The sequence below is a fragment of the Phacochoerus africanus genome, chromosome 1, assembly GCF_016906955.1.
Source record: "Phacochoerus africanus isolate WHEZ1 chromosome 1, ROS_Pafr_v1, whole genome shotgun sequence".
NCBI lineage: Eukaryota > Metazoa > Chordata > Mammalia > Artiodactyla > Suidae > Phacochoerus > Phacochoerus africanus.
Window position 1 is genome coordinate 220,832,583 of NC_062544.1, and position 27,782 is coordinate 220,860,364.

The 27,782-nt window shown below is 36.7% G+C and overlaps 1 protein-coding gene across 3 annotated transcripts in view; it reads left to right on the plus strand.

Annotated features, from left to right (window-relative positions):
• Nucleotides 1-27,782, plus strand: part of GSK3B (glycogen synthase kinase 3 beta) — a 227,803-nt gene that overhangs the window by 128,277 nt on the left and 71,744 nt on the right. For all 3 annotated transcript variants that reach the window (XM_047791405.1, XM_047791390.1, XM_047791399.1), the window contains exons 4-6: nucleotides 18,093-18,203; nucleotides 22,078-22,208; nucleotides 25,825-25,931. In XM_047791405.1, the coding sequence (XP_047647361.1) occupies nucleotides 18,093-18,203; nucleotides 22,078-22,208; nucleotides 25,825-25,931 (349 nt within the window). The remainder of the gene's footprint in view (nucleotides 1-18,092; nucleotides 18,204-22,077; nucleotides 22,209-25,824; nucleotides 25,932-27,782) is intronic.

The window sequence follows — 27,782 nt, forward strand, 5'->3', positions numbered from 1 at the left end:
TTTGTAGATGTCATTATCAAGTTGAGGAAGTTCCTTTCTATTCCTCATTGTTGATCACTTTTGTAATGAAAGGTTGTTGCATTTTGTCGAATGCTTTTCCTCTGTCAGTTTTTGTCTTTTATTAATAACATGTTTTGCATAATTTTTTTGAATGCTAAACCTTTCTTGCATTTCTGGAACTAATCACATTTGGTCATGATATATAATTTTAGTGTTTCTGGATAATATTTTCAGAGAATTTTTACATCTATATTCATAAGGAATATAAATTAGTTGTCCGTCTTCCTTCTCGCCTTCCTTCCTTTTCACCTCCCACACATCCCCTTCTTGTGATGACTTTGGTTTAGGTAGCAGGATAATACTGTCCTCATAAAATGAGTTAGAAAGTTTTCTTCTTCTTTTTTTTTTTTTTTTGAAGAAATTTATAAAGAAATGGTATTGATTCTTCTTTGGAGGTTTGATAGATTTCTCCAGTGAAGCCATCTATACCATGGTACTTTCTGTGGTAAATTTTAAATTACTGGTTCAGTTACTTTACTTGTAATAGGTGTACTTTGATTTTCTATTTTTTCTTTTGTCCATTTTGGTGATTTGTTCATTTTATCTAAGTTATTTATTGAACAGCATAAAGTTATTCATACTTTTTCCTCAAAATTATTTTTGTTTCTGTAAAGTCAATTGTGATGTTCGCTCTTTATTCCTGGTTTTGATCATTTGAGTCTTCTTTTTTGTTTCTTGGTCAGTCTGACTAAAGCCTTGTCAGTTTTGTTGATTTTTTTTTTCCCAGTGAACCAACATTTGGTTTCATTATTATTATTATTATTATTATTATTATATATTATTATTATCATCATCATCATCATCACCATTATTTTTTCTTTTTAGGGCTACACGCATGGCATATGGATGTTCCCAGGCTAGGGGTCAAATCAGAACTGTAGCTGCTGGCCTGTACCACAGCCACAGCAATGACAGATCCAAGCTGCATCTGCAACCTACACCACGGTTCACAGCAGTGCCGGATCCTTGACCCACTGAGTGAGGCCAGGGATCGACCTTTCGAACTCATGGATACTATTTCTGCTGAGCTACAATGGGAACTCCAGTTTCATTAATTTTTAAAATTGCTTTTCTATTCTCTAATTTTTAAATTTCTATTGTAGTCTTCATCATTTCCTTCCTGCAGCTTGCTGTGGGTTTATTTTGCTTTTTCTTTTTTTCTTCTAGTATCTTAGGGTAGAAGTTGAGGTTATTGATTAGAGCTTTCTTTTTTTAACTGTCGCTTATTGGTCAAAGACGGTGCTTAAAGCCCCATTAGCTAGTTATAGTTTTATCCTTTACCATTGAATGTGCGAGTGGCTTGGATGCTATTGTCGTAGATTAGGGAGTTAATATTTATTTGCCACATGTTGAACCAGGGACTAGTAGTTTGGAATTTCCTCTCTGATTGCTCCTAAGAGGGTATAGCCTTGGGGTTTCAAGTCTTCCAGACTGCCAGAATGAATGTGATTTTACTTCCCAGGAGTTGCTTTGAGGCGTCAGAGTAGTTTATTGTTTAGTCAAGGCTTTTGTTAGAGGTTTTTTGTAAGCCCCTTGTACCAGTGATACTTCTATTATATGTTGGTGCATTTTTATGCAACTTGGAAATGCTTCAGGTTTGTCCTGCATCCTGCCCAGCTAGCACCTGTCCTTATTGACCTTCAACGATGACTGTAATCCCAAGTAGAGCTCTTCTTGGCTACCTCTTTCCTTGGACCTTTCTATTAAACTTCTGGTGCCTTGCCTTGCCTTGTTTGTGTCATGGAACTAGCAGCCTCCTAGTTGGTCTCCACAAAGATCTCCACTGTTTTTAGGCAATGCCTATAGGCTAGAGTAATTCCTACTGTGTAGCAAATAGTTAGTCTCTCTCAGCAGAATATTTAGCCTACCTTTGCCTCTGGACAGAACCCCTGTTATGCCCTTCAACTGGGGTGAGGACTCACTTTTCCTAGAGTAACACTTACACTTTTTTTTTTTTCCCCTGCACCTGTGCCATGTAGAATTTCCCTTCCAGGGATCAAACCCATGCCACAGCAGTGACCTTGGCCACTGCAGTGACAACACCAGATCCTTAATCTTCTGTACCACAGTGAACGCCACACCTCTATTTTATGAGAGAGCACTGGAGGAGGGATAGTGGCATTTGGCAGCACCTGGCCTACACAACTTGGCCCTCTCAGAGTAGTAGCTCTGCCCTATGAGCAAATTGAGAGGACTACAGAATACTCTACCTGAAGTAGAACTTCTCTGACTTGCTAAGGGGAGCTGAGTGGGGGAAGGGAGACATAGTTCTCTTTGCTGTGCCCACCTGGGAAAAATGTCTTACAACTTGGGACATAGCTTGTTCCTCCTGTGGTGAAATCATAGCCCCTGATTAGAAGCTGAGGGGAAAGAGCTTTCCAAACATGAAGATAAATGGCAGGGTAAAGGAGCAAGTCCTGACTAAAATGCAGTAGACTCTTGCAGTTCTTACTATTTGATGTGTGCCCTTAGAGCAATTTCCAAATACTTTACACGATTGTTTGCTAATCCTTTTACCATTTTGCTTTGCTGACAAGACCTGACCTTCTTGCTCTGCTGTTCCTTATTATTTTCTACACTTTTGTGGACTGCTTAGTGAGATTGTTATGCTAGTTAGAAATGATGAATAAAATAGGCCTCTACTGTAGTGTAAAGGGATAGGTTAAAAAATAATTTAGATTGAGCATATGCAAATTATCTTAAATATCTTTTTACCTCATCAGCTTAAAAAGTTTTAAGCAAACACTAACTATTGTTACCACTGTACCAATACTTTATAAAACATATACCAAATAAATATTTTAAAACATCAAATAGGAGTTCCCTTTGTAGCTCAGCACGTTAAGAACCCAACATAATGTCTATGAGGATTGGTCCTGGCCTTGCTCAGTAGGTTAAGGATCTGACATTGCCACAAGCTACAGTGTAGGTCACAGATGCCGTTTGGATCTGGCGTGGCTGTGGTATAGGCATAGGCTGAAGCACCAATTTGACCCTTTGCCCAGGAACTTCCATGTGCCACAGGTGTAACTGATTCACATTCTTAGGAGCTATTCTTTTGATTAACTGTAGAATTACATAATGTTTTAAATCATGAACAAAAATACAATTAAAATTTTTTATGATTTATAAAGTGCTTTTTAAATGCATCTTTCTCAACCATCATAAATGTACTAGATAGATAATACTGTTGTGCTACTTTACATTGGGAAAATCAGAGTCTTGTGTGATTAAATTAGAATTTGCCCAGTGTTGTATAGTTAGTAACCACAGGAACCAATTTCAAATGTAGGTCCTTCAGCTATAAAGTCTGTGTTCTTTCCATCCACCTGTTCTCTTCTAATTTGTAAAGTTTATTTCAATTTAACGGCACTATGTGTTGTTTTAGGTACAAAGACTGTACAAATTATAAGACCTGTCTAAATGAGAAGGAAAATATACTGCAAAATGACACATGGAATGACAATTATTTGTACTATGAACAGAAATAGTATGGAGGAAAGTAATTATCCAGAGGGATCAGCAAAGAATTGCATAGGAGAGGCGATGCTTATGCAGGGTTTTGAAGGCCAGATGAGAGCTCTCTTGAAACATAATACAGAATAGGTATGTGTCAGGGTAGAAGTACAGGATGTTTGAATGGTTTGTTGGAGATTAAACAGCATAGTCTGGGAGTTCCCATCATGGCTCAGTGGTTAACAAATCCAACTAGGAGCCATGATGTTGCAGGTTCGGTTCTTGGCCTTGCTCAGTGGGTTAAGGATCCGGCGTTGCCGTGAGCTGTGGTGTAGGTCACAGATGCGGCTCGGATCCCGTGTTGCTGTGGCCCTGGTGTAGGCCTACGGCTACAGCTCCAATTAGACCCCTAGCCTGGGAACCTCCATATGCCATGGGTGCGGCCCTAGAAAAGACAAAAGCCAAAAAAAAAAAAAAGCATAGTCTGTATAGAGGACATATAGGAATTTTGAAATTTCTGGTGTATTGAAGTATGGAAGTTTGGGGACAGTAGTGCGAAGTGAGGTTGAGGAAGAAGAAGTGGGTTCATAATTGTTTGGGTCAAGGTCAGCCTTCTTATAGGAATAGGATTTTTTTGTTGTGTTATTTTTTTTAATTAAATGAAACCCCAAGTTATAGAAATGATGTACAGATAGAAATGCTTTACAAAGTTATCGTTAAGTGTATACATGGCCAAGTTTACAAAATAAACCCCCCTTGATTTTTTTTTCTCTCTTTCACCTGTCTTACTGTGTGAAAATTACTGGTAGCAAGGAATTTTATTCACTGAAATTAAGAGGTTGCCTAAATAAGCCAAGTTTTGTCTTCCTTAAAATTTTTGTTGATTTCTATTAAAGTTGTACGTTGATAATCTAGAATGAACTTATACTGATGAAATGTTGACATTTTTATTGGAATGTGACCTAGAGAACAAATATATAGGTATGTGAAACTCTCAAGGTAGATGAATTATCAAGATCTCCTCATAAGTTATAAATGTTACAGCAGTACGATACTATCATCTTGAAAATGTGAATCTAGGAGTTTCTTTTGAATGTCAGTCATTACTTTGTTTTCATGTTATTTTAATATTTTAGTGAAATGAAAATATTATTACATGTATACTGTAAAAAAAATAAAGTAACCCAAAAGGGTAGTAGACAAGAGTAGAATTTTCTTTACCCTAATTCCCATATCCCTTTCATAGAGGTAAATTTTCTGTGTGCATTTATGAGCACATATTTTATGTACTAACATAACAGCATAATAATTTGGCTTTTTGTGTCTGTATGCATACAGTACACTCTGTCTGCTTCTATATTAGGGGCATATATATTGACAAGAGTAGTATCCTCTTCTTGAATTGATCCTTTTATTATTAAATCGTGTCCCTCATTGCCTTTCTTTGTGGTCTTTGTTTTAAAGTCTGTACTGTAACTCCTGCTTTCCTGTCTTTTCCATTCACATAGAAATTTCTTTTTCCATCCCCTCACTTTCAATTTATATGTGTCCTTTGCCCGTAGGTGAGTCTCTTGTACGCAGCATATGGTAGGGTTTTGTTCTTAATCTATTTTGCCACTCTGTGTCTTTGGATGGGAGCGTTCAGTCCATTGAAATTAAGGGTAACTATTGATAAATACCTATTTATTGCCATTTTAAACCTTTTTTTCCAGTTGATTCTATGTTTCTCCTTTGTTCCTTGATTTTTTTGTTTGGATGATTTTCTTTTATTCTACACTTGTGTCCTCTTCTTTTTGGTTTTTGTGAATGTATTGTTTGGTTTTGATTTGTGGTTGCCCTATTTTTTCAAGTATGTTAACCCCTTCCTGTATCTGCTTGCTTTTAGCCCGATGGTTATATAGGCTCAAACACATTCTAGAAAAAAAAGAGTAGATTTACTTACTTTCCTTGCTCATGTTTTATGATTTTGAAGTCCTTTTTAAACATCTTCATGTTTATCCCTTTGATGTGCCCTGTTTATCATCGCTTTTACAAATAGTTATTTTTTCCTTTTAGATCTGTATACTGGTTTAAGTGATTACTTTCCAATTGTGATTTCCTCCATCCCATGTCTTTTTACTTCTTTCCTATTTAGAGAAGCTGTTTCAGTATTTCTTTTAGAATGGGTTTAGTATTGCTGTATTCTTTTAGTTTTTGTTGGAAAAATTCTTTATTTCTCCTATTTTAAATGATATTCTTGCTGGGTAGAGTATTCTAAGCTGCAAATTTTTTCCTTTTCAAAGAACTTTGAATATATCTTGCCACTCTTTTCTGTCCTGTAGTGTTTCTGTAGAGAAATCAACTGATAGCCTTTTGGGTGTTCCTTCATAATTAACTCTTTGGTTTTTTTTTTTCTCGCTGCCTTTAGAATCCTTTCCTTATCTTTAACTTTTGCCATTTTTATTATAATATGTCTTGGTGTGGGTCTGTTTGGGTTCAACTTGTTTGGGACCCTCTGTGCTGCTTGTATCTTGATATCTGTTTCCTTTAAATTTAGAAAGTTTTCAGCCATAATTTCTTCAAATAAATTTTCAATCCCCTTTTCCTTTTCTTCTCCTTCTGGAATCCCTATTATGTGTGGATTGGCCTGCTTTATATTATCCCATAGGTCTCTTATATTGCTTTCATGTTTTTTTTTTTTCCCATTTGGTTTTCTGTCTGCTGTCCTGATTGGGTAATTTCCATTATTTTACCTTCCAAGTCACTTATTCATTCCTCTGCATTATTCATTCTGCTCTTCAGTGCCTTTAACTCAGCTTGCATCTCTGCAAATGAATTTTCTAACTTATCTTGGCTCCTCCTTACATTTTCTAGTTCCTTTCTAAAGTGATCTGCATTACTGTTCGTATCTGCTCTTAATAGACTGCAGAGGTCCATTTCATTGTTAGCTCCTTCAGGGGAATCCTCCTGTCCTTTTAAATGGGAATGGTTCCTGACCTTCTTCATTTTGCTTATATTTTTCTTATTCTGTGAGTTTCAGGAAAACAACTATTCTGAGAGGTCTGTTTATATGTGAGAGTGCCCTGGGTAGTTTTTGAGGGCTTACTTTTTTTCTTTCTTTCTTTTTTTTTTTTTTGGCGTGAGGCTTTGGTTTGATTGTTTGCTTGCTGTCTCTTTTCTCAGTGTGTGTAGGCTATTATCCCTTGATAAGGGGGTGTGCTGGTGTATGGTCTGCACGTATTTCCAGGGAGATGGAAGCAAAGGACAGAGCTAGTAGCCAGTGCCTGGTTGCTGGGCCATTGACAGTGGTGAGGCTCTGTGGGGAGAGGCATAGGCTGCTCTTGTTTACAGGGCCCTGGGAAGTGGCAGTGACCCTCAGGCAGGTGTAGGTGGCGCCCAGAGTGTTTGGCAGTGGTAGCAGTAGGGCGTGTGTGTTCTCAGGGCAGTGAGAGCAACAATGGGTGGTGCTTGGTTGCAGGGCTCTCCTGTCTGTAGACCACTGATGTGACTGGCATCAAAGGTGGTGCCTGTTCACAGACCCCTAGTGGTGGTGGGCCATGCCTACTTCTGGAGTCTGAGATGGCTATGGCAGTTTGCCCCCACCTCCCTGTAGTTCATGCAAGAAGTGCCCCACCACCTGAGAGCCCACACATACTAGAGAAAGATACTCCTATGGTGGTCCTGCCCCTCCTTCTCTTGCCTTCCTCAGCAATGTCTCCTTGCTTTTCCTGCGGAGCCAGGCCTCCTCCTGAGTCCCCTTGGCTGTGGCTCACCACTCCCTAGCCCTTCAGGCTGTCTCCACACAACCAACCCCAGTCCTCTCCCTGAAACAGGACTCTGGAGCCTGAGTCTCAGGACCCAGCCCCAACCCAAGTGTCTCAGGCTGTGTTGTCCAGGGGTGGTGGTACTAATGGTTTATGTGACTGTCTTTCTGCTTGGCCTCCTCAGTCTGGCTGCTGCACTTTTCTCTGAGGCTTTGAGGTTCGCCATCTTGGCTGATTACCCCATCAGTTAGGTGGCCTCCCAGGGTGCAGGTTGTTGCTTTGCTCTTTCACAGCTCCCTCTCAGGAGTTCAGGTCCCATCATGATCTCCTTTTTTTTTTTTTTTTCCTCTTCTCTCTCTCTATTCTTTTTTTTTTTCCTTTTGTTCTTCCCAGTTATGTGGAGGGTTTCTTGCCCTTTTGGGAGGTTTAAGGTCATCTGCCAGCGTTCAGTAGATGTTCTATGTGAATTGTTCTGCATGTAGATAGTTTTTTTGATGTGTTTGTGGGAGAAAGTGAGAACTATGTCTTTCTCTTCCACCATCTTGATCTCACTCCCAATTTTTATGTCTTTTAGGTTCCTGTTAGCTGTGGCAATTTCTCAGACTCTTTGTTTGTATTTTAGGGCTACACATACAGCATATGGAAGTTCCCAGGGTAGGGATCGAATTGGAATTGCACTGCTGGCCTGTGCCACAGCCACAGCAACACTGGATCTAAGCCACATCTGCAGCCTTCACTGCAGCTTGTGGCAGTGCTGGGTCCTTAGCCTATTGATTGAGGCCAGGGATTGAACCTGCATCCTCATGGATACTAGTTAGTTCTTAACCTGCTGAGCCACAATGGGAACTCCCTCTCAGACTTTCTTTGTTTTAGTATTGAGGAGTACTAAATAGATATCTTGTAGACTGCCTCACTATTGGAATTTGTCTCTTGTTTATTTCATCATCAACTAGAGCTGTAAGTTACCACAGAATGCCATCTTTATCACATCTCATCAAGGGTATATGTTGTCAACATGATTTGCAATTAAGCTTGATCACCCGACAGACCTAGTATTTTTGTGTTTTCTCCATTGTAAAGTTACTATTTCCCCCAATTTTCCATGCTGTATCCTTTGGAAGGAAATCACTATGCACAGCCCACAGTTAACAAGAGGGGCGTTACTCTGCTTAAGGGCAAAATGGCTATGTAGACTATTTGTATTTCTTTTGTATGAAAGATTGTCTCAGAGTTCCTGTCATGGCTCAGTAGTTAACGAACCCACTTAGTATCCATGAGGATGCCAGTTCAGTCCCTGGCCTCGCTCCAGCGTTGCCTTGAGCCATGGTGTAGGTAGCAGGGGCAGCTCAGATCCTGCATTGCTGTGACATGGTGTAGGCCGGCAACTAAGCCCCCCAATTCGACCCCTAGGAGGGGGGTATGCCACTGGTGCATCCCTAGAAAACCAAAAGAAAGATTGTCTCATTGTCTCTTCTCCCACATTTGTTAATCTGTTATTTATACATATATCAGTGTGGACTTGTGCCTATTTATTTTATGCTCATAACCTACTACTGCTTTATTTTACTGATCAAATGGTTCCTGATTTGGTCATTGAGAGCTCTTTGCAGTTAGCATCTATGCTCCTTTGACACATCTCCATTAATGTGGGCTTTAGTTTTGATTTTGAGCATGTCTTTACTTTCTGACATGTAGATTATTTTGTTTCTTTTTACAAATTTTCATTAATTTTTGCAGCACGTACGCATACACACAAGCACACACTTAGAATTGTTTTCATAGACTTAGTTCCTAGAAATGATATCACTGAGTCCAGTTGGCTCTCTGTTGATCTTCCCTTTGGGAGGAATGAACCATTGATTTCCCAAAAGATGGCAAGAATTTGGGCTTTCACCAGAAGTATATAATGGTGCATTTTGGACAGTGACACAGTTCTGATACTTAGTTTTCTCAGATTGAATTTTTTTCTCCAATTTGATACATTAGAAATGGTAGCTCATTGCTATTTTTCTTTAATTATAAATGAGATTGAGCATTTTTCTACATTTTTATTGGCCATTTGTATGGCCATCTCTTCATGTCCCTTTCTATTAGAATGTTAGTCTTACTGACTTTAAGAGAGCTATTTGTATTTTAAACAAAAAGAAATTATCTCTTGGTCATCATGTGTAAGCATAGTTTTTTTTTGCCAAATTGTCGTATTTTCATTTGGTTTATTCTTTTTAATAAGTAGTATAAAACTATTACATTTTTATGTGATCAGATTGGCATTATTTTACTTAACAACTTAAAAATATTTTGTCTTGCAATATTTTCAAACACATAATTTCTTCTGGTACATTTATATAATTGTTTTACCTTTACATAATTTTGGTGTTTATTTTCTTTGAAGGTGCGAGATAAGGATCAAGCTTACTATAATCATTGTATCATGCTAGGTACACATCTCTCTCTCCTCATTTCCTCCCCAGGTCTCTCAAGCAAAAGAATATTTTTTGCTTAATCCACATCCACATTACTGTCGGGATTATTCCCATCTTTGCCAGCCTGGCACACTCATCCAAAAAAAAAGGCATCTACTTTGAAGGTTTTCCTGCTCATGCAGGTTCCCCAAACCCAATTCTGAGGCGAATCCTGGGCTACCATGATACTTGTGTTGAATATCTTTATTACTGAATTCTCTGATATCCTGGTTTGCATCCCATCAGATTTTTAGAATGATAGCATGATTCTATCTAAAAACTACAGCTTTAAGCAATTCTGTTTTCTTGACTTGAAAAATTATCTGAGAGTAAGAGCATCATAGTAAGTAGTGTCTGTTTTCCAAGGGATAGAATTATCTCAGGTTTTGCTGAATTTTTGTTAGGTGTGGTCAAACTTTTGTCATTTGAATTTTTTAACTCAGTGAATGGGTTTAGAATGGAGTTCATAGAGGCAGGAGATTATCAACAGAGAGTAGGTTGTTAAAAATGATAGCTAGGAAAACGGGACCATAGAGAGAAATATTCCCCAAACTGTATGTCATATAATTTGGAAGCCTAGTTAACTGTTCTTTGAAATTAGCACTTTCTCACTGAAATTAGCAATTTCTCTTAGTAAACTGTTTTCAGTATCTCTATCTAAATGATATACTCTTTATACGTTGTGGTTTTGTACTTGGCTTTTTAAAACTTACTGCTACTCTTTCCAAAAAGGAGAGATTGCATTGAGAAAACAGCAAACCTGAAGTTTTCCAGAGAATTACAAGTGATAGAAATGCTGAATCCTGTCCTTATTTCATCTTGAAATATTAGTATCCCCAGTCTCATGAATTATCTTTTGCATAACTCTCCAAACAAAACTACTTTGGGAACATGAAAATGTTAGTATTTTCTCTACTGTGATGTTTCCTTGGAATGGACACTCTCCCCTCAGGGGATTATTCCTGAGGCTGTTTACAGCAGAACATTTGTAGGTTTAACAAGAGTATTTAAAGAATATGATGTTGTTGAACCCATTTATTTCAAATCAGTATTGGTGGTAGTATTATTGGTGATTTTGGGTATTAGTCTTAGGAACCAATTAGATTTTTTTTAAGGTGAATTTAATTTGAATACAAGCACAGAGCCATGAAGTAAAAGGTAGTTTACAGTACCTTTGAGTGTAATGAGACACCTCCAGTGTCTCAGAAAATGAATAGTCGAAATGACAGCTTTTAAATGTCAAAGAGACAGTTAACACTATACCTACAAAATGGATAGACCTCTTCTATAGTAAAGAAAATTGGCAAGTTTTAATTTTTTAATTTTTATTTTTTTGTCTTTTTGTCTTTTTAGGGTGCACCTGCGGCATGTGGAGGTTCCCAGTCTAGGGTCTAATCGGAGCTGTTGCCGCCGGCCTACGCTAGAGCCACAGCCACACCAGATCCGAGCCGCCTCTGCAACCTTCACCACAGCTCGTGGCAATGCCAGATCCTTAACCCACTGAGCAAGGCCAGGGATTGAACCCACAACCTCATGGTTCCTAGTCAGATTCATTTCCACTGCACCATGACAGGAACTCCAGAAAATTGGAAAGTTTTTGATAACTAATGAGGTGAATAAATATTATTTGAGCAAAAGATGTTAATCTGAAAAGTACTAGTCTAAATATAATTTGAGCTTCCGTATTTCTCATAGTGCAGTAATTTAGGACATTCGACCTATAGCAGACATGGTTTCATTAACCTTCCTTTAATGTATTCTGCTTTGTTAATATTATGAATCAAATATACTGCCTAAAAATGGATAGTATCTGTCTTGTCAAATGAAGCCTGAACTGTGCAAAGTAGAGTGGAATTATCTTTGTTGATCTGAACACAATACTGCTACTGTAACTAATACTGTATCAGATTTTTTCATTAGCTGTGTCTCATTATTGATTCCTTTTGAGCTCTGGTTAGTTATACCTATCATTTATTTTCCAGATGAATTACTGTCAAGTCTTATCTGTCATTCTACATAATAAATTAATTCTTTGATTTTAAAGAATTAAGATTTGTTAAATTTTGTACTGTGGGTTTGGCTTAGCATTCCAGACTTAACTAGTCCTTTAAATTCTTATTTGGTCTTTTAAGCTATTTTTTTCTAGGTTTGTGTCAATATTAGGTGGTGTGTTAAAGTCAGAAAATTGTAAACTGACTGCCAAACCCATCCCTTCATGCATTTTATTTCAGTAGAACACTGTTAATTTAAAAAAAAAAAAATTAGGATGCTTTTAGGTAAGTCTTGTACTGATTTACCAATTTCTGCCTCTTTACTGCATCACACATTTACATCTGTTGTTTAGCCATTGAGGGCATTTGCTTTTGCACCTTCTAATAAATGAAATCATTTATGAAAATTTGACTAGAACAAGGGAAGGAGAGTTTGTAGTCCTACAACCAGAAATATCCCTTGAACTTTGTATTCATTTTTTTTGGTCTTTTTATTTACTTTTGGTATGATTATTTAGCAAATGAATTAAATTGCTGTACATATCTCCAGGTCACTTATAAATATATTATGATTAACCTTGTCAAACAATTTATTAAAATCAAGAAACCTTGTAATCAAATAATAATTTGAACATCTGTATTAATGACCTTTCCAAAACCTTGAGACTTACCATTCCTTGGATTCTACTTACACAGCAATCCCTTTGACACCAGTTTAGCATTCTATTTTATTCTCTTTTATCAGACCTCCCTCACTTTAACTTGGAATTATTTTTTGTCTAAATTTTGGTCTTTGAAATTTTCTTTTAGTCTTCAACATACTTTTGCTACATTTTGCTACACTCACTTTTATACATAATCTTATCTCTTATTTTAAAAGAAATAAGGGTTATTAGACATATTTAAACATTCATTCACCAGACATACATTCAATTTTTTTTTTGTCTTTTTTTTTTTTTGTCTTTTCTAGAGCCGCACCCGTGGCATATGGAGGTTCCCAGGCTAGGGGTCTAATTTGAGCTGTAGCCACCAGCCTATACCAGAGCCACAGCAATGCAGGATCCAAGCCACATCTGTGACCTACACCACAGTTCACAGCAACGCCGGATCCTTAACCCACTGAGCGAGTTCAGGGATCGAACCCGTAACCTCATGGTTCCTGGTTGGATTCGTTAACCAATGAGCCACGACGGGAACTGCCTGTACATTCATTTTTACTTAAAATTATCACTAACACCTAATCACTTATTTTAGAGGTATGAGAGGAAAAAAATGTGATGTCATTTCTTTTTAAAGATGATAATAGTTAAAATTGAGTTTTTATTATATGCCAGGTAATATACTTAAAGAGCTTGGTATACATTATTTTTTATAATCTTATGACAGTCTTTTAAAGTAGATATCATCATTAGCACTCCCTGACAGGAAACTGGCTTAGAAAGGTTAACTTATTATGGTCACATAACCTATGTAGCAGAGTTGGCACTTCTGTGTAGTTTGTATGACTCTTGCTAACCTTGCCTCTTAATTACTACACGGTATCGCTCCTCTGTATTCTTGCTTTCCTCTCCTTGAGATATTCTAGAACTTTGTTTTATCAGTTACCCCTTTTCTTTCCTTTTTTATAACTTTATTTTATCTTTATCCAGTGAGCCTCAAATAAAGTTGGGACTTTTAGCCATTAAAAAATACAAACAAAAAAGCACATCAACAATTTATCGTTGGCTTTGTTTCCCTAAAGTTACCAGCTCCCAGCTTTCTCCATACTTTCACCATCTAGGGATTTTGTAAAAACAAACTAAGTTAACTGCCTCCTATTCCTTGCCTGCCATTTGCTCACTCATGAACTCACTGTAGGTTGGTTGCTACTGGCACCATCATCTGAAACTGCTCTAACGCCATCACTGAACCATGATGTACCGGATCCAACAACCTTTTCAGTGCCATCCTTCCTATCATTGAAACACTTTGCTGCTCCACAACTCATCATTATTAAAATTCAGCTTTGAGGGGATTTCCTGTTGTGGCTCAGTGGAAGTGAATCTGACCAGTATCCAAAATTCAGCTTTGGATCTCTTGATGCTAGTCTTTCCTTTCTCTTTTATGCCTCTTAGTTCTCTTTCCTAGTCATTGCTAAGCTGTCCCCTGATGTTACCTACTTTTTAAGTTTCAAAGATCTTATACTTAGAATCACTCACCTATAAAGAATGTGTATGTAAGAGAGTGAGGATAAAGAACTGTTTTCATAGTTATTATCTAACTCTCTTTTTTTTTGTCTTTTTTGTTGTTGTTGTTATTGTTGTTGTTGTTGCTATTTCTTGGGCCACTCCCGCGGCATATGGAGGTTCCCAGGCTAGGGGTTGAATCGGAGCTGTAGCCACTGGCCTACACCAGAGCCACAGCAACGCGGGATCCGAGCCACGTCTGCAACCTACACCACAGCTCACAGCAACGCCGGATCGTTAACCCACTGAGCAAGGGCAGGGACCGAACCCGCAACCTCATGGTTCCTAGTCGGATTTGTTAACCACTGCGCCACGACGGGAACTCCCTTTTTTTTTTGTCTTTTTTGTTGTTGTTGTTATTGTTGTTGTTGTTGCTATTTCTTGTAACTCTCTTAACTATACTTTATTCTTATTGTCTGAGTTTGACTTGACCAACCAACTGTATTTTCAACTACCTATAAAACGTAGTTGCTTAAAATATTCTAAGATTCATTCAATAAAAGTTCAACTACCTTTTCCCCTTGCACCTTTTTGCTCTTTATCTATCCTTGTCTAATTACCTACCTAGTTGTCCAAGTTTAAAGACTATTAAAGTAATCCAAACTTGCTGCAAAACAGAAAAGAATAAAACTTTTTCCCTCAGTGGAGTTTAGTCCAGTAGGGGGAAGCAGATGATAAAAAGTAAACTGTGTGCCTAGAAAGTGGTAAGTTTCATGGGGAAGGCATATGGGAGTATGGAGTGGAGGAATAGGTTACAATTTTAAATGGGGAGATTAGGGAAAGCCACGCTAAGAGGTAACACTTAAGCAAAGATTTGAAGGAGTTGAGGCAAGTGAGCCTCGTGTTTATATTGGAGGACATTCCAAACCGAGGGTCTAATCAGTTCAGAGGCCCTGAATGCCAAAGCCTGCCAAATGTGATCAAGAAACAGCAGCAAGCTCTCATCTTTAGAGATGGGAGAGGAGTAGAGTTAGAGGACAGAGAAATAAGGAAGTATGTGTGTAGGACCTTGTACACCACTTATTTGTGAGAACAAATCTTAATTAAGTGGAGTGGAAGAGATACAGTCTACCTTATATTTTGTTGATATTAGATTGTAAAGGGCTAGAAGGTGGAAGCAGGGAGACTACCTAGGAGGATGGTGCAATAATCTAGGTGAGAGATGATAGTGGATCAGACTAGGGTTGTAGCAGTGAAGATGGTCAAGAAAGTGGCTGGATCCTGGATAAATTTTATAGGTGGAACCATTAGTATTCTTTTGATATATGAATATGGGGAATGTATTATATATTTAAGAGAAAGAAGGGAGGAGGGGAATTAATAATGATGTTAAGGATTTTAGCCGGAACAGTTTAAAGTATACAGTTGGGTATACTTGCTTGGATTTAAAGGCAGAGGTCCAAGAGATATGTGAATTTAGGTTATCAATGTATAGTAGTATTGAGCCATTAGACTGGTTGAATGAGTTTACAGAGATCTGAGGACTGAACCCTAGGATCCTCTATTCCTTAAGAGATAAAGGAGAATACAGGGAACCAGAAATGAAGAGCCAGAAGAGCTATCCTAAAGACAGGATGAAAACCAGAAGAGTATTGTTCTAAAACCCAAGTGAAGGACTTCCCTTCGTGGCTAAGTGGTTAACGAATCCGACTAGAAACCATGAGGTTGCAGGTTCGATCGCTGGCCTTGCTCAGTAGGTTAAGGATCCGGCATTGCTGTGAGCTGTGGTGAGGTTACAGACACAGCTCAGATCCCGAGTTGCTGTGGCTCTGGTGTAGGCCAGTGGCTATAGCTCTGATTCAACCCCTAGCCTGGGAACCTCCATATGCCGTGGAAGCGGCCCAAGAAATGGCAAAAAAAAAAAAAAAAAAAAAAAAGTGAAGCAAGTGTTTCACAGTAGGAAACATCATCAGCTATGTCAGATGGTAGTCTTAAGTCAAGTATTAGGAAGGGGAAAGATGATGCCTGAAAATTTGCATTGGATACAACAAGAAGATTATTGATCTTGATGAATAATTCTGACGTGATAGTGGTGGTAAAATTCTGTTGGAGTCAGTTTTAGAGAGATTGCGAAGAGCCAGGTATTGGAGAAAGTCATTTTAAATACCTCTTTTGAAGAAGCCTAGAAAATAGGATGACGATGATAAGTGCCGTTAAAATATTTTAGTGATGGGAGAAATAACAGTAGGTTTGTGTGCTAATTGTAGTGCTCTCACAGGAAAAAAAGTAATTGATGGAGAAAGAAAAATTATGAAAGTAATGAGTGTGAATAGGAAAAGCAGAAGTTTGTTGTTTCTTTACCTGTAGCAGAGTTTACCTTAGAAAAGAGCCTGGTCACCTTATCTCCAGTTAGAGTAGTGAAAGAAAAGCATATGGTGACGGATGCTGGTAAATGGGTACATGTAGTGGTGTAAGCAAAGTCATCAGCAGAGGGTGGAGATGGGAGAAGAGATATTGGAGGTTGAAGACAAGGAGAGAAAAAATCAAGTAGCTCGAAAATGTGAATGGACTAGACTAATGCAGTAGGGGCAGATTAAATTTCTTGATGATGAATTTAATGTGAGATCAGTCAGCCCAATCTTAGGTTTCTTTGCAGCCGTGTTCAGTTCTGTGGGTACATGCATAGAATGGGTAGAAAAGTGGTTCTAACCCGGGTTATAGTTTATGAAACAAGTATGTTATAAGAAAAGGGTTTATGTGAGAGCAGACTTGACTAACTTTTTAATAAAGGGCCAGATAGTAAATATTTTGGGGTTTGCAGGCTATATGATCTCTGTCAAAACTATTCAGCTCTGCTATTGCAGTCCAAAAGCAGCCATGGACAATACTTAAGTGAATGAGCATATCTGTGTTCCTATAAAACTTTATAAATACAGGTAGCAGCCCTTTGCTACTGTTTACTGCTTCCCTTGTTCCAGAGTGAGGGTAATGATAGACCATGGAGTTTTAAGCTAGATGTGGAAGGAAGAGAGGAAAACATGAAAAAGTGAGGAAAAGTGAAGGGTAGAGGGTCAGTGGCATGTTGTCTCACTAAACTGTTTCCTGAGCTCTACTGTGTTCTTCAACTCACATCTTGAATATATTTTTCTCTGCCTTAAATGTCCCTCCATACTCGATTTAGATGACATCTCTTTTACCTGAACCTTTACGTCCTCTGCAATGGCTACTGACATAGAAAATGCTCAATAAATGCTGAAAATTGAAATTTTTTATTTCATTTTAATAGGTAAGATGATTTCAAACTGTGAAGGTTGTGAAAATTTACCTGCAGGTTTTCCCATTCAGTAGCCAGTAGCCACTTCTGTACTTGAAAACAGTGATTCTCAACTTTGTTTTCTGCTTCAGTTTGCTTATCTGACATTATTCACATGAATAAAGTGAAGGTAGCACTCTGTTCCTCATACCTACTTGGTATTTAGTTGGAATTCCCTTCTTTCTTTCCACTGATCTTTGATTGGTGTCTTTATGCTGCTGGGAATGGATGTTTAAGTATAGGGCCAGCAATAAACTTGTGAGTATAGTAACTTGCCGCCTTATAAGATACTCTTTTTCTTCCCCCAGTTAATCGTAGAAGACATGTGGTTGTTCTATTAATTATAGATTATCAGACAACCAGAGAATCTTTTTGTAGAGGTTAGAGAAATTTTGAAGTCCAACTTTTCATGTCACAGTTGAAGAAGCCTAGAGAGATAAAGTGACTTGAATCAGTTAGCAGAGTTAGGGCCAGAAATGCATATTTCTTAGCTCCTAGTTGAGTATTCATTCTACTACGATGTAATCTTTCCTGGTAGGATATGAGGCAATGATTCTCAAATTAGAAAACACAAAATTTTGTGGACAGATGGTATCCTCTAAAATCATATAACCAAAATAAAATAGTAGTTTAAATGTGATTAGGAATCTTAACAGTATTGAAATGGCTGTGTTTTTGCCATGAAATTGTTAGTTTAAAAAAAAAAAAGTGTGGTAGACTTGTTTTTACTATTATGGTTATATTCTGAATTGATTTTGTGTAATTGAAATTGAATAAATGAATCTTTTATTTAAAAGTCCGAATATGTGAATGTATCAAGAATTTACTCTAATTTGAATATTTAAAGACTGTTTCTTAATCTTGTTCTTTTTGGTTTGTATGTTTTTAATAAACTCTTTCAGAAAGATGAGGTCTATCTTAATCTGGTGCTGGACTATGTTCCGGAAACAGTATACAGAGTTGCCAGACACTATAGTCGAGCCAAACAGACGCTCCCTGTGATCTATGTCAAGGTATGTAAAAATGGAACCATTTCCCATTTTAAAGCTAACTTAATATGAGCAAGAGAGAGTGCTAGGTGTTTTTTTTTTTTTGTCTTTTGTTGTTGTTATTGTTGTTGTTGTTGCTATTTCTTGGGCCGATCCCGAGGCATATGGAGGTTCCCAGGCTAGGGGTTGAATCGGAGCTGTAGCCACCAGCCTACGCCAGAGCCACAGCAACGCAGGATCCGAGCCGCGTCTGCAACCTACACCACAGTTCACGGCAACGCCGGATCGTTAACCCACTGAGCAAGGGCAGGGACCGAACCCGCAACCTCATGGTTCCTAGTCGGATTCGTTAACCACTGCGCCACGACGGGAACTCCGTGTTTTAACTTATTATTGCATCTCATACTGAGGGGGAAAAGCTGCAAAATAGGTATTGCTAGAACTTCGTTAAATTTTTGTACAGTTTGAAAGTTTTAAAGCCATCACCTTTTAAACTTTCATGACTCAGGTAATAAAGGTATCTGTTATCTTTCTGACAAGTGAAATTTTTCACAGATAGTTACGGACTTTAATTTTATTAGCCAGGGCATCTTTTTATTTAATTTCTTATTACCCTTTTTCTGCCATAGACTGAGATAGGAGCAAGTATATCATATAAAATTAAAAATATGGTTATAAATATGACCAAATGCAATGTTTTATTGCTATTTATTTTTATATATATACATCATGTGTCTGTAGCTGAAGTTTTAACTTTTGATAATTTTAAATATGCCCAGACTCTTTAAAGTGGTACTTAATTTTTGGTACCTGATATCAGTGTCATTTGTTTGTTTATTTGTTTGTTTTGGTCATACCCACACCATATGGAAGTTCCAGGGATCAAACCCATATTGTAGTCGCAACCTGTGCCACAGCTGCAGCAATGTTGGATCCTTAACCCATTATACCACAGGGGAATTTCTTTATCTTGTTTGTTTGAAAGAACTCATGACAGGTGACTAGCAGTTTATCCAGCATAATGATGACCAAAGTTGTGGTAGAATATTAGACATGGTCATTTGTTTAACTATGACATTGTAAAAACTATGAGTTAAGTTTTAAAGTTCAGGTATCAAAGTATAATTTCTTGCATTGACCTTTTATACAAATAACTCTAGAAAGTAAAATGGCATTGACTCTAAATGTTTTAATTTGAGTATTGAAGCTTTACTTAATTGTTGCAATTTTATAGTAGTAAAATGGTTACTGAAGCAGGACTTCGGTAGCTAGATTTTGGCAAGGGGTCCAGGAGTCCTGTTGAATTCGGTGCTAGGAATTAAAAAATCTAATTATGGTATAATTTTATTTGGGCTTATCAAAACTTGGTTGAGGTTGTGGCTCAGTAGATAATAGCAGGAACTAAAAGACAGTTTTTCTACTATAAATTTACTTTAGTACTTTATTGTTTTTTTTTTTTATTTTTTTATTATCAGGTCCTGTTTAAGATAAGCAGTGTAATAGTATGTCTTTTTGAGCTCTCTAAATCTAGGATAATCTTTGAGCTTCTTAATTTAGAATGGTGATGGTTTCTATCTACCCTGTGATTTTCATTATTGCCAGTGCACAGCACTGGCACATTTATGAAGCAGAAGAAACCCTCAATTTAGTTCCTGAAGACCTAGTTTTGAGGCCCAACTTTGCTGCTTAGTTAAGTGCTTTAGGACAAGTTACTGATCCATTCTCTCCTTAGCTTCATGTTGGTAAAAATGATGAGAGCATTTAATAAGAGGTGCACAGCGGTTAGACCAGTTTTTATTCCACCTCTTTAATTCAGATAAATGATAAATGCTTGAAGGATAATATGAAACCTAATAAAAAATTTTTTCCTTCTCTAAAAGGGAGAAAATCAGACTGTACAAATAGGTATAAAACAAAAATGTATAGTGTTATGAAAGTGGTTAAAGGAGCTAGAAAAGTCATATATTTTGAATTGGTGAAATTTACTTGGAAAAGAGGTTATAGTAATACTTCTGCTGAATCTGCCCTCTAAATTTATTTACCTCTTAGCAGATTTATATGTTCCCCAACTAAGCAACACCTATTTTCCCACCACTTCATAACATATAATATGCCAAATAATTTTCTTTTCGTGTATCTGTCTGCAGAAATTTTATAGATTTAAATATCTTTTCTTTAGTCACCATAAACTTTTGTTTCTGTTAATGAAGAGTTCAAATAGGAGTAGAGAAAATGGAATAGTGACCCCCAGTTGTGCCTGTGACACAACTTCAACAGTTATTAATTCATGGCCACCCTTGTTTCATCTATACCATCCTCTCCTCTCTACTTCCTTTTAAACAAATCATAGTTATTATTTTCATCTGCAAGTATTTCTCTGTGTGTTTGTGTATAATAAATAAATTAACAAGTAAAAGAGACTTTTTAAAATATAATTACAATACCATTTTCTTAACTATACAAATAATATTTTGTTAGTATCATTAAATATTCAATTACTATTTATATTCCCAATACGATAACATATTGTTACAAGTTTCTTTATTAGAGTTGAGATCCAAGTAAAATCCATATGTTATAATTGGCTAGTGTGCCTCTCATGTTTCTAATGTTTAACAACTTTATTGTTAAAGAAATTGGGCCTGGGAGTTCCCACTGTGTTATAGTGAGTTAATGATCCAGCTTCTCCCTATGGCGTTACCAGTTCCATCCCTAACCTGACACAGTGGGTTAAAGATCCTGCATTGCCACGGCTGTGGCTTAACCTGCACATGCAGCTCAGGTTTGATCCCTAGCCCAGGAACTTCCATGTGCCACAGGTACAGCCAAGAATGGGGGCAGGGAGAAACTGGGCTGTTTGACCTACAATTTTGAGTCTGGATTTTGCTGATAGGATTATGATAATGTTGTTAACATGTTTCTCTGTCCTCAGTATTTCCTGTAAATTGGTGCTTAGATTTATTTTTATAGGCATCAAGACCACTTCATATGTACATGATAGCTTATGTCAGTGCTTTACCTGACCTTTAACTGTCTTTATTGTTGTTGTTGTTTTACCAAGACACTGGTATCTTTGTTTTGAATCATTTCAAAAGTTCTTTTATTGGTATATAACTGGGGTAAAGTCAGAAGGTGAGTAGTCAAAATCATTTATAAGTGAACACTGACCTTGGAAGAAATAGAAGATTGAAGGTGTATTTACTTTCTTCATAAAGACACTCTCTTCCCCAGTCAAGAGTCATTTCTTTCTTCCATGCAGACCCAGTTTCTCAGTGTATCTTGATTTGTAATAAAACTAAGTAAATATTCTTTTAAATTGATGGCAGTAGTCATCTAGGATCTGTTTATAAATGGCATTTTAAAGTCTACTTATTTCTGAAGGATATTAACAGGAGTGTTGATGCTATTAACAGATTACCTGGTGCCTTGATAAATCATTGATTATAGATTTTCTCAGTTTACATGTGAGGTTTCCCAGACCCCTGTATCAGTAACCCTGGGGCTGACAAAGGATGATGAACTTAAAAAAAACAGAAAACTTGGATTTTGATCTAAGTAAACTGTTACTTGTTAGGCATATGATTTGGACTATCCTCTGATATTTTTAATCTGTGTTTAGAAAAAAATAGGTTTGTGGTAGGATGTTGGTAAAATAAAAAATTATAAAAGCACATTGTAAAATTTCCTTTTTTAAATTATTAAGCAATGGTACAGATACAATATTGGTTAATGAAACTATACTTAGATAATTAATACAGAAATTACATGAAAATTGTTAAAGGAAGATTGAGTGAACAGTCCCCAGCATTTTGCTTGTTCTTTCTGAAAATGTTATTTTGTTTCCTGATTAATTGTTTGGGATAGAAAGTGTTCAGTTGATTTTTACTCTTTATTCCAGTTGTATATGTATCAGCTGTTCCGAAGTTTAGCCTATATCCATTCCTTTGGAATCTGCCATCGGGATATTAAACCACAGAACCTCTTGTTGGATCCTGATACAGCTGTCTTAAAACTCTGTGACTTTGGAAGGTAAGCTAGCTCTCAATTCACCTCCCTTCTCTTCTCTCCTTCCCCACCCTCCCACCCTGTATACTCTTTTAAAATATGTTCATTTTGCATTATCAGTCTAGGAATTTTGTTACCCTTATTTGAGTATATAAACTGGTGTAATTTCTTGTGAGGGTAGTTTTGGTAAATTCTGTTAGAATTGTAAATGTGTGTAGTCTTTTATCCAGCAGTTTAACTCCTAGGAATTATTCTCTTGCATATATTCACATTTTTACAAAATGCTATGTATACACTAGGATTTTTATCATAGAATTGTTTATAAATGTCTATCAGAAAAATGACCAAATAAATTATGGTACATAATATATGTAGTATATAATACATATAATACACACAAGTGGCTTTCTATGAATTGAAAAGGAATGATCTCTAAGAAATACTAAATTCAGAAAGCAAGGCCAAGACTCTATATAGTATGTTCCCTTTTGTACTTTAAAAACATGCAATGTGGCCATATGTATACAGATACATACATGGTTTATTTCTGGAATGATATATAATAAATTCAAAACATAGATTGCTTCTAGGAAGGGAAAGGGAAACTGGGAGTGTAGTGTAGTTGAAACTTATTTGTTCATTGATTGTGCTTTCATATTGTTTGAATTTTTATTAGATGCATATGTCCCCTTTTCAATAACAACTATTTTTTTAAATATTGGTTATTATACATTACTGTGTATCATCTTAACTTTACAGTTAACATTAATTTAGAGATGAGGTAAAAGGTCTAGTAGAAGCAATACCCCTATAATTTAGCCTCATTTCCCTCTTTGTTTTTTTCAAATTCCATTGTATTTTCTGTCTTCTTAATAAACCCATTCCTTGGTAATATATACTATAATAAGACTTAATCCTGTCCATCTTTGTAGTATCCAGCATCTTGTGCCTTTCTGATCTAACCTTTCAGCATGAAATCAACTTTGTATTCCTATGTATCTCAGGCAGTTAACCTTTTATTTCTGCTCTAGTGTAATCACCCAGAGTCATCTCTGTCTTCATAGTCCTAATCTCTATGTAACTTGGATTCTCTCCATTTTTTTCATCCTTAGCTCTATAGATATTGACTCACATCTGCTAATAATCTGTATTCCTTCTTCTTTGTAAGACTTTTATACCAACCCACAGTTTAAATTTTAGATTTAATATAGGGTATATTTTCCACAGGCCATCTCTTGGGAAAGAGTCTTAAAAAAATAAGAACTTCAATTTTGTCATGAATTAATTCATAGTCTCATAAGGGCGTCCTTTTAGATCATCCCCTTCTTACAGTTGCCTGATTTCAGACATCAGTCATAGGCTCCAGATCATTTTGCAGGCTGTAACTCTGTCCTTTCAACTCTAAGAAAAGGTAAAGGATATTAAATCAAAAAACTCTTACTTGACGCTTGAAACAAAGTGCTACTGCATATTATTTTTTGGATAAACTGCCCAAATCAGATGAATTTTATTGTTATAGAATGTCTTCCCCACTGAGAGTGACTGACTGGTGTGGACTGTAAAAAATACTTAGAAGACATCAACTTAGTGGGATTTCTGTTCTCACCATAGTGTCAAAACTCTGTTGCTGTGGGCCGTTCTGTTGGAACATAGAAATTGCTTTGTTCTAATATATTTGGATTTCACTTGTATGATGATAGTTCATTTCTAAGAGCTCTGATAACAAACTCTGCCTTTTTTGTTGTTGTTTTAACCATTGATTTGGGCAAGTGGAGTTTGAGATACACTCTAGATTCTTAGTGTCAATGTGGTAGTGATTTGAACAAAACAGTATTGTCCTCTTGTTAATAATTCTTTATTGAATGAAATAGGGTGAAGAGCTAGTTGGGTTTTCTTAGGACTGTATGTGACCACTGTATTGGAGGCTCTCAACCCTCAAAGGGCAGGAAGCTATATTAGCCTCACCTGAAGAGAACGAAGGTGGATCCATCAAGTAGTGGAGAAATCTACAGGCTGTGGAGTTTTCTAATCTTAGCCTTTTTTATCTTAGAGTGAATTTGCTGACTATATAACTGGAATCTATCTTGTTAATTTAAAAAATCCTCTATAAAGTAGAAAGCTTTTATGTTATTCTAGAAAGGTGTCTTTTTTTTGTAGTCTAAAAATAGGGATTAATATTTATTAATTCATGAAATGATTGCTGTGTGTCAATCTTGGGGAGAATGTTTAAAAAATAAACTGCCTTACGCCTTCTCAACTTGTAATGAAGGAAGAACAGGTTAAGGTCAGAATTACCGTTGACCAGAAACAAATGGAAAAAAAAGAAAGTCCAGGAACCCCTCCCTGGCCCATCTTAGTGGGTCAAAGGTCTGTGTTGCCACAGCTGTGGCGTAGAGGCTTGGATTTGATCCCTGGCCCAGGAACTTCCATGTGCTGTGGGCTGTGGGTGTGGCAAAGGAAGCGGGCGGGGGGCGTGTAGGAAAGACCAAATTGAAACCTTTGTGATTGCTTTCATCTATCTCTACTCTGATTTTCCTATACCTTTGCTTACCTTCTCTTATTACTTACTTTTTTATGATTAGGATTCCATTGCTTGTGTTTATTTTCTGTGTTTATCTTTCTTATATTGTATGTCAAAATGATTAGCTTCTATAGCATTTTTTATTTCAGTTTGTCTTCAAGTTATATTGAGAAACACTGCAAAAAATTTTAATTTACTTTAATATTTAAAATGCATGCCATAAAATATTTGGGAAGGAAAGTTGGATTAAAAGAAGGTGTGATTAATCTTTAGACAACAGAATTAGAATTCATAGACTGCTTTCTCTCTGTCCTACAGGAAAGGGTCTTTTTAATTGGGTAATGAATGTTTAGACAGTTAATAAATTGGTCAAATGGTGGAAAAATAAAATAGATTGGGTCTGTAAGCCTTGAACTACCGAGTCAGAAGTCAAATTATAAGAGAGTGCCGATTTCTTAACCTTTTAAAAAACATATTACTTAAGCATTCGTGTGTGTGTGTGTGTGTGTGTGTGTGTGTGTGTGTGTGTGTGTGTCTTTTAGGGCCCACCTCCGTCATATGGAGGTTCTCAGGCTAGGGGTCAGCCACAGCAATGCCAGATCCTTAACCCACTGAGTGAGGTCAGGAATCAAACCTTTGTCCTCATGGATGCTAGTCAGATTCGTTAACTGCTGAACCACAATGGGAACTCCTACTTAAGCATTCTTATATTAAAAATCTATTACTATGCTTTTTGGTGAGAGGAGGTACCTCTTATTTGTCTGCTTTTCTTTCTCTGTATTTTAGAGGTGAAATTCAGGGAACAAGAGCAGAAGATACATAGTGTTTATCCTTTGTGATTTTTAAAATCTTTCCATGGTAACAATTGTCAGATGCACTCTTTAAAAGTAACTGTTTGTTTTGTTTTTTTGGTTTTTTTTTTTTTCGGAGTGATGTATTAAAATTATAAGTTTCTTTTGTCAGAGATAGTTATGGTTCATATTTTCTTTTTCCTGTATGTTGCATGACAGGAATTATGGGAATCTTAGATAAACATTCAGTGTTGCAAATGATAGCAGTTTTGTTTCATTTACAGTTTAGATTTAATTTAAAGAATTTCTGCTTTTGATCTTTTATTAGTGCAAAGCAGCTGGTCCGAGGAGAACCCAATGTTTCGTATATCTGTTCTCGGTACTATAGGGCACCAGAGTTGATCTTTGGAGCCACTGATTATACCTCTAGTATAGGTAAGTACTGATTCTGAATATAATGGGTTGTAATTATTAATTGCATCTTGTTTTTAGAAATATGTTTCTTCTCAAAGATTGATACACAAAAATGTATATAATTTTTAGAATTTTACCTCTTAGAATTTAATTTATATTTACTATTCTACTTTGAGGTTTCTTGGATTATAAGAAAAAGTAATAAAGTTATTCCTTTGTGATTGTATGATTTCTCTAGGATTACAGTTATTTTTAACTTAAAATTTTAAATAAATTCTAAGTATACTTTTTCTTCACTTAAAAGAAAAATTACCCTGAAATACCCACTTTTGATTATTAGTTGGAGAATTTGCATTCATTAAGTTTGTGAGTAAAGTGATAGGATTACCATTTTACTGAGTCTTACTGTGCTGTTTCAATTGGTTATTTAAGTCAGCTCAAAAGGAACAGTTTTGACTTTTTCAATTAGTAGTTTGGATAGACCCATTAATTCTGTAGAAGTTGCCACTAAAGATCTTTAATGATAGAAGCAATTGAATAGAGACAATTTTCTTCATTCTTCATTGACCTCTTCTGCTCTATTTTTGCTCACTAGTAGGAGTGCACGAGTATTTTCAGTGGACATGAATAGGAAGCTGGAGCAACCTTAGGGTGACATGCAGATGGAGGTCAAAATTATTTTATTGTTATATATTGTTTCTGAAGAGTATTCCTTAGTTCAAAAACAAACAAAAGCATGCAAATACCAAACAAACAAAAACTAAAATAAAAAGCTCACAGTAACTAGAACTTGGACACTTTTTCTCTTTTGATAACATGTAAAAATTCTCTAGTATGAATGAAGACCTTTAAACAGAAACACATTACTGTTATTTTTATTTTGCCAAAGGGCAAAGTGCCAAAGAACATTTTGATTTGTGCCATGAGGCCAGTAGTTTTACTCACCATTTCTCTTGCACTGTCAGTGCAAATGTCAACATAGTGAAAAATGCAGCTTATGAAAATAACTTTGCCCTCAGCACCTCTGAAAAGGTCTAGGAGACCCAGTGCTCTGCAGATCATACCTTGAGACCTGCTGCCCTGGAAGATAGAGAGTATAATAATGTATGGGTGTGTGTGTGTGTGTGTGTGTGTGTGTAAAATGCTCAAAAGTTTCACTATGGCTGTGTTGTAAGGCATATGTTCAGGGACAGATGAGAACTAGTATAATGGATATTTTGGTTGAATAGACCAAAATTTGAGGTCCAGGTTTACTGCTACTCAGCTAAGCTATAAAGTGGAGATTACAAACAATTCTGTTTACCTTTCTGAGTGGCTGTAAGGATTAAATAAAATGTTAGTGAAAGTACTATAGAAATATGAAGTGGGAGTTCCCGTCGTGGCTCAGCAGAAACGAATCTGACTAGCATCCATGAGGACGAAGGTTCGCTCCCTGGCCTTCCTCAGTGGGTTAAGGATCTGGCATTGCTGTGAGCTATGGTGTGGTTTGCAGACATGGCTCGGATTGCACATTGCTGTGGCTATGGGGTAGGCTGGCAGCTGCAGCTCTGATTCAACCCCTAGCCTGGGAACTTCCACATGCCTTGGGGTCTGGCCCTAAAAAGACAAAAAAAAAAAGAAATATGAAGTGGTGTTCTTTTTGTGGTATTTGTTAATTTGACTCTATCCCAAGAGCAAATTTCAACACTTTTTATCTTTGGAGAGTTTGGGTTTTCTAGCTGCTTTCTGTTTTATTCACATATATGAAACCAATCATGTGCATACCAGGATGGGATGCATACTGGGATGAGTTTTGCCAGGGGCACCTAAAATAAATGCAGTTTGCTTCTTTTTAAAAGTCATGCACTGACATATTAAGGCATGTTTATATAA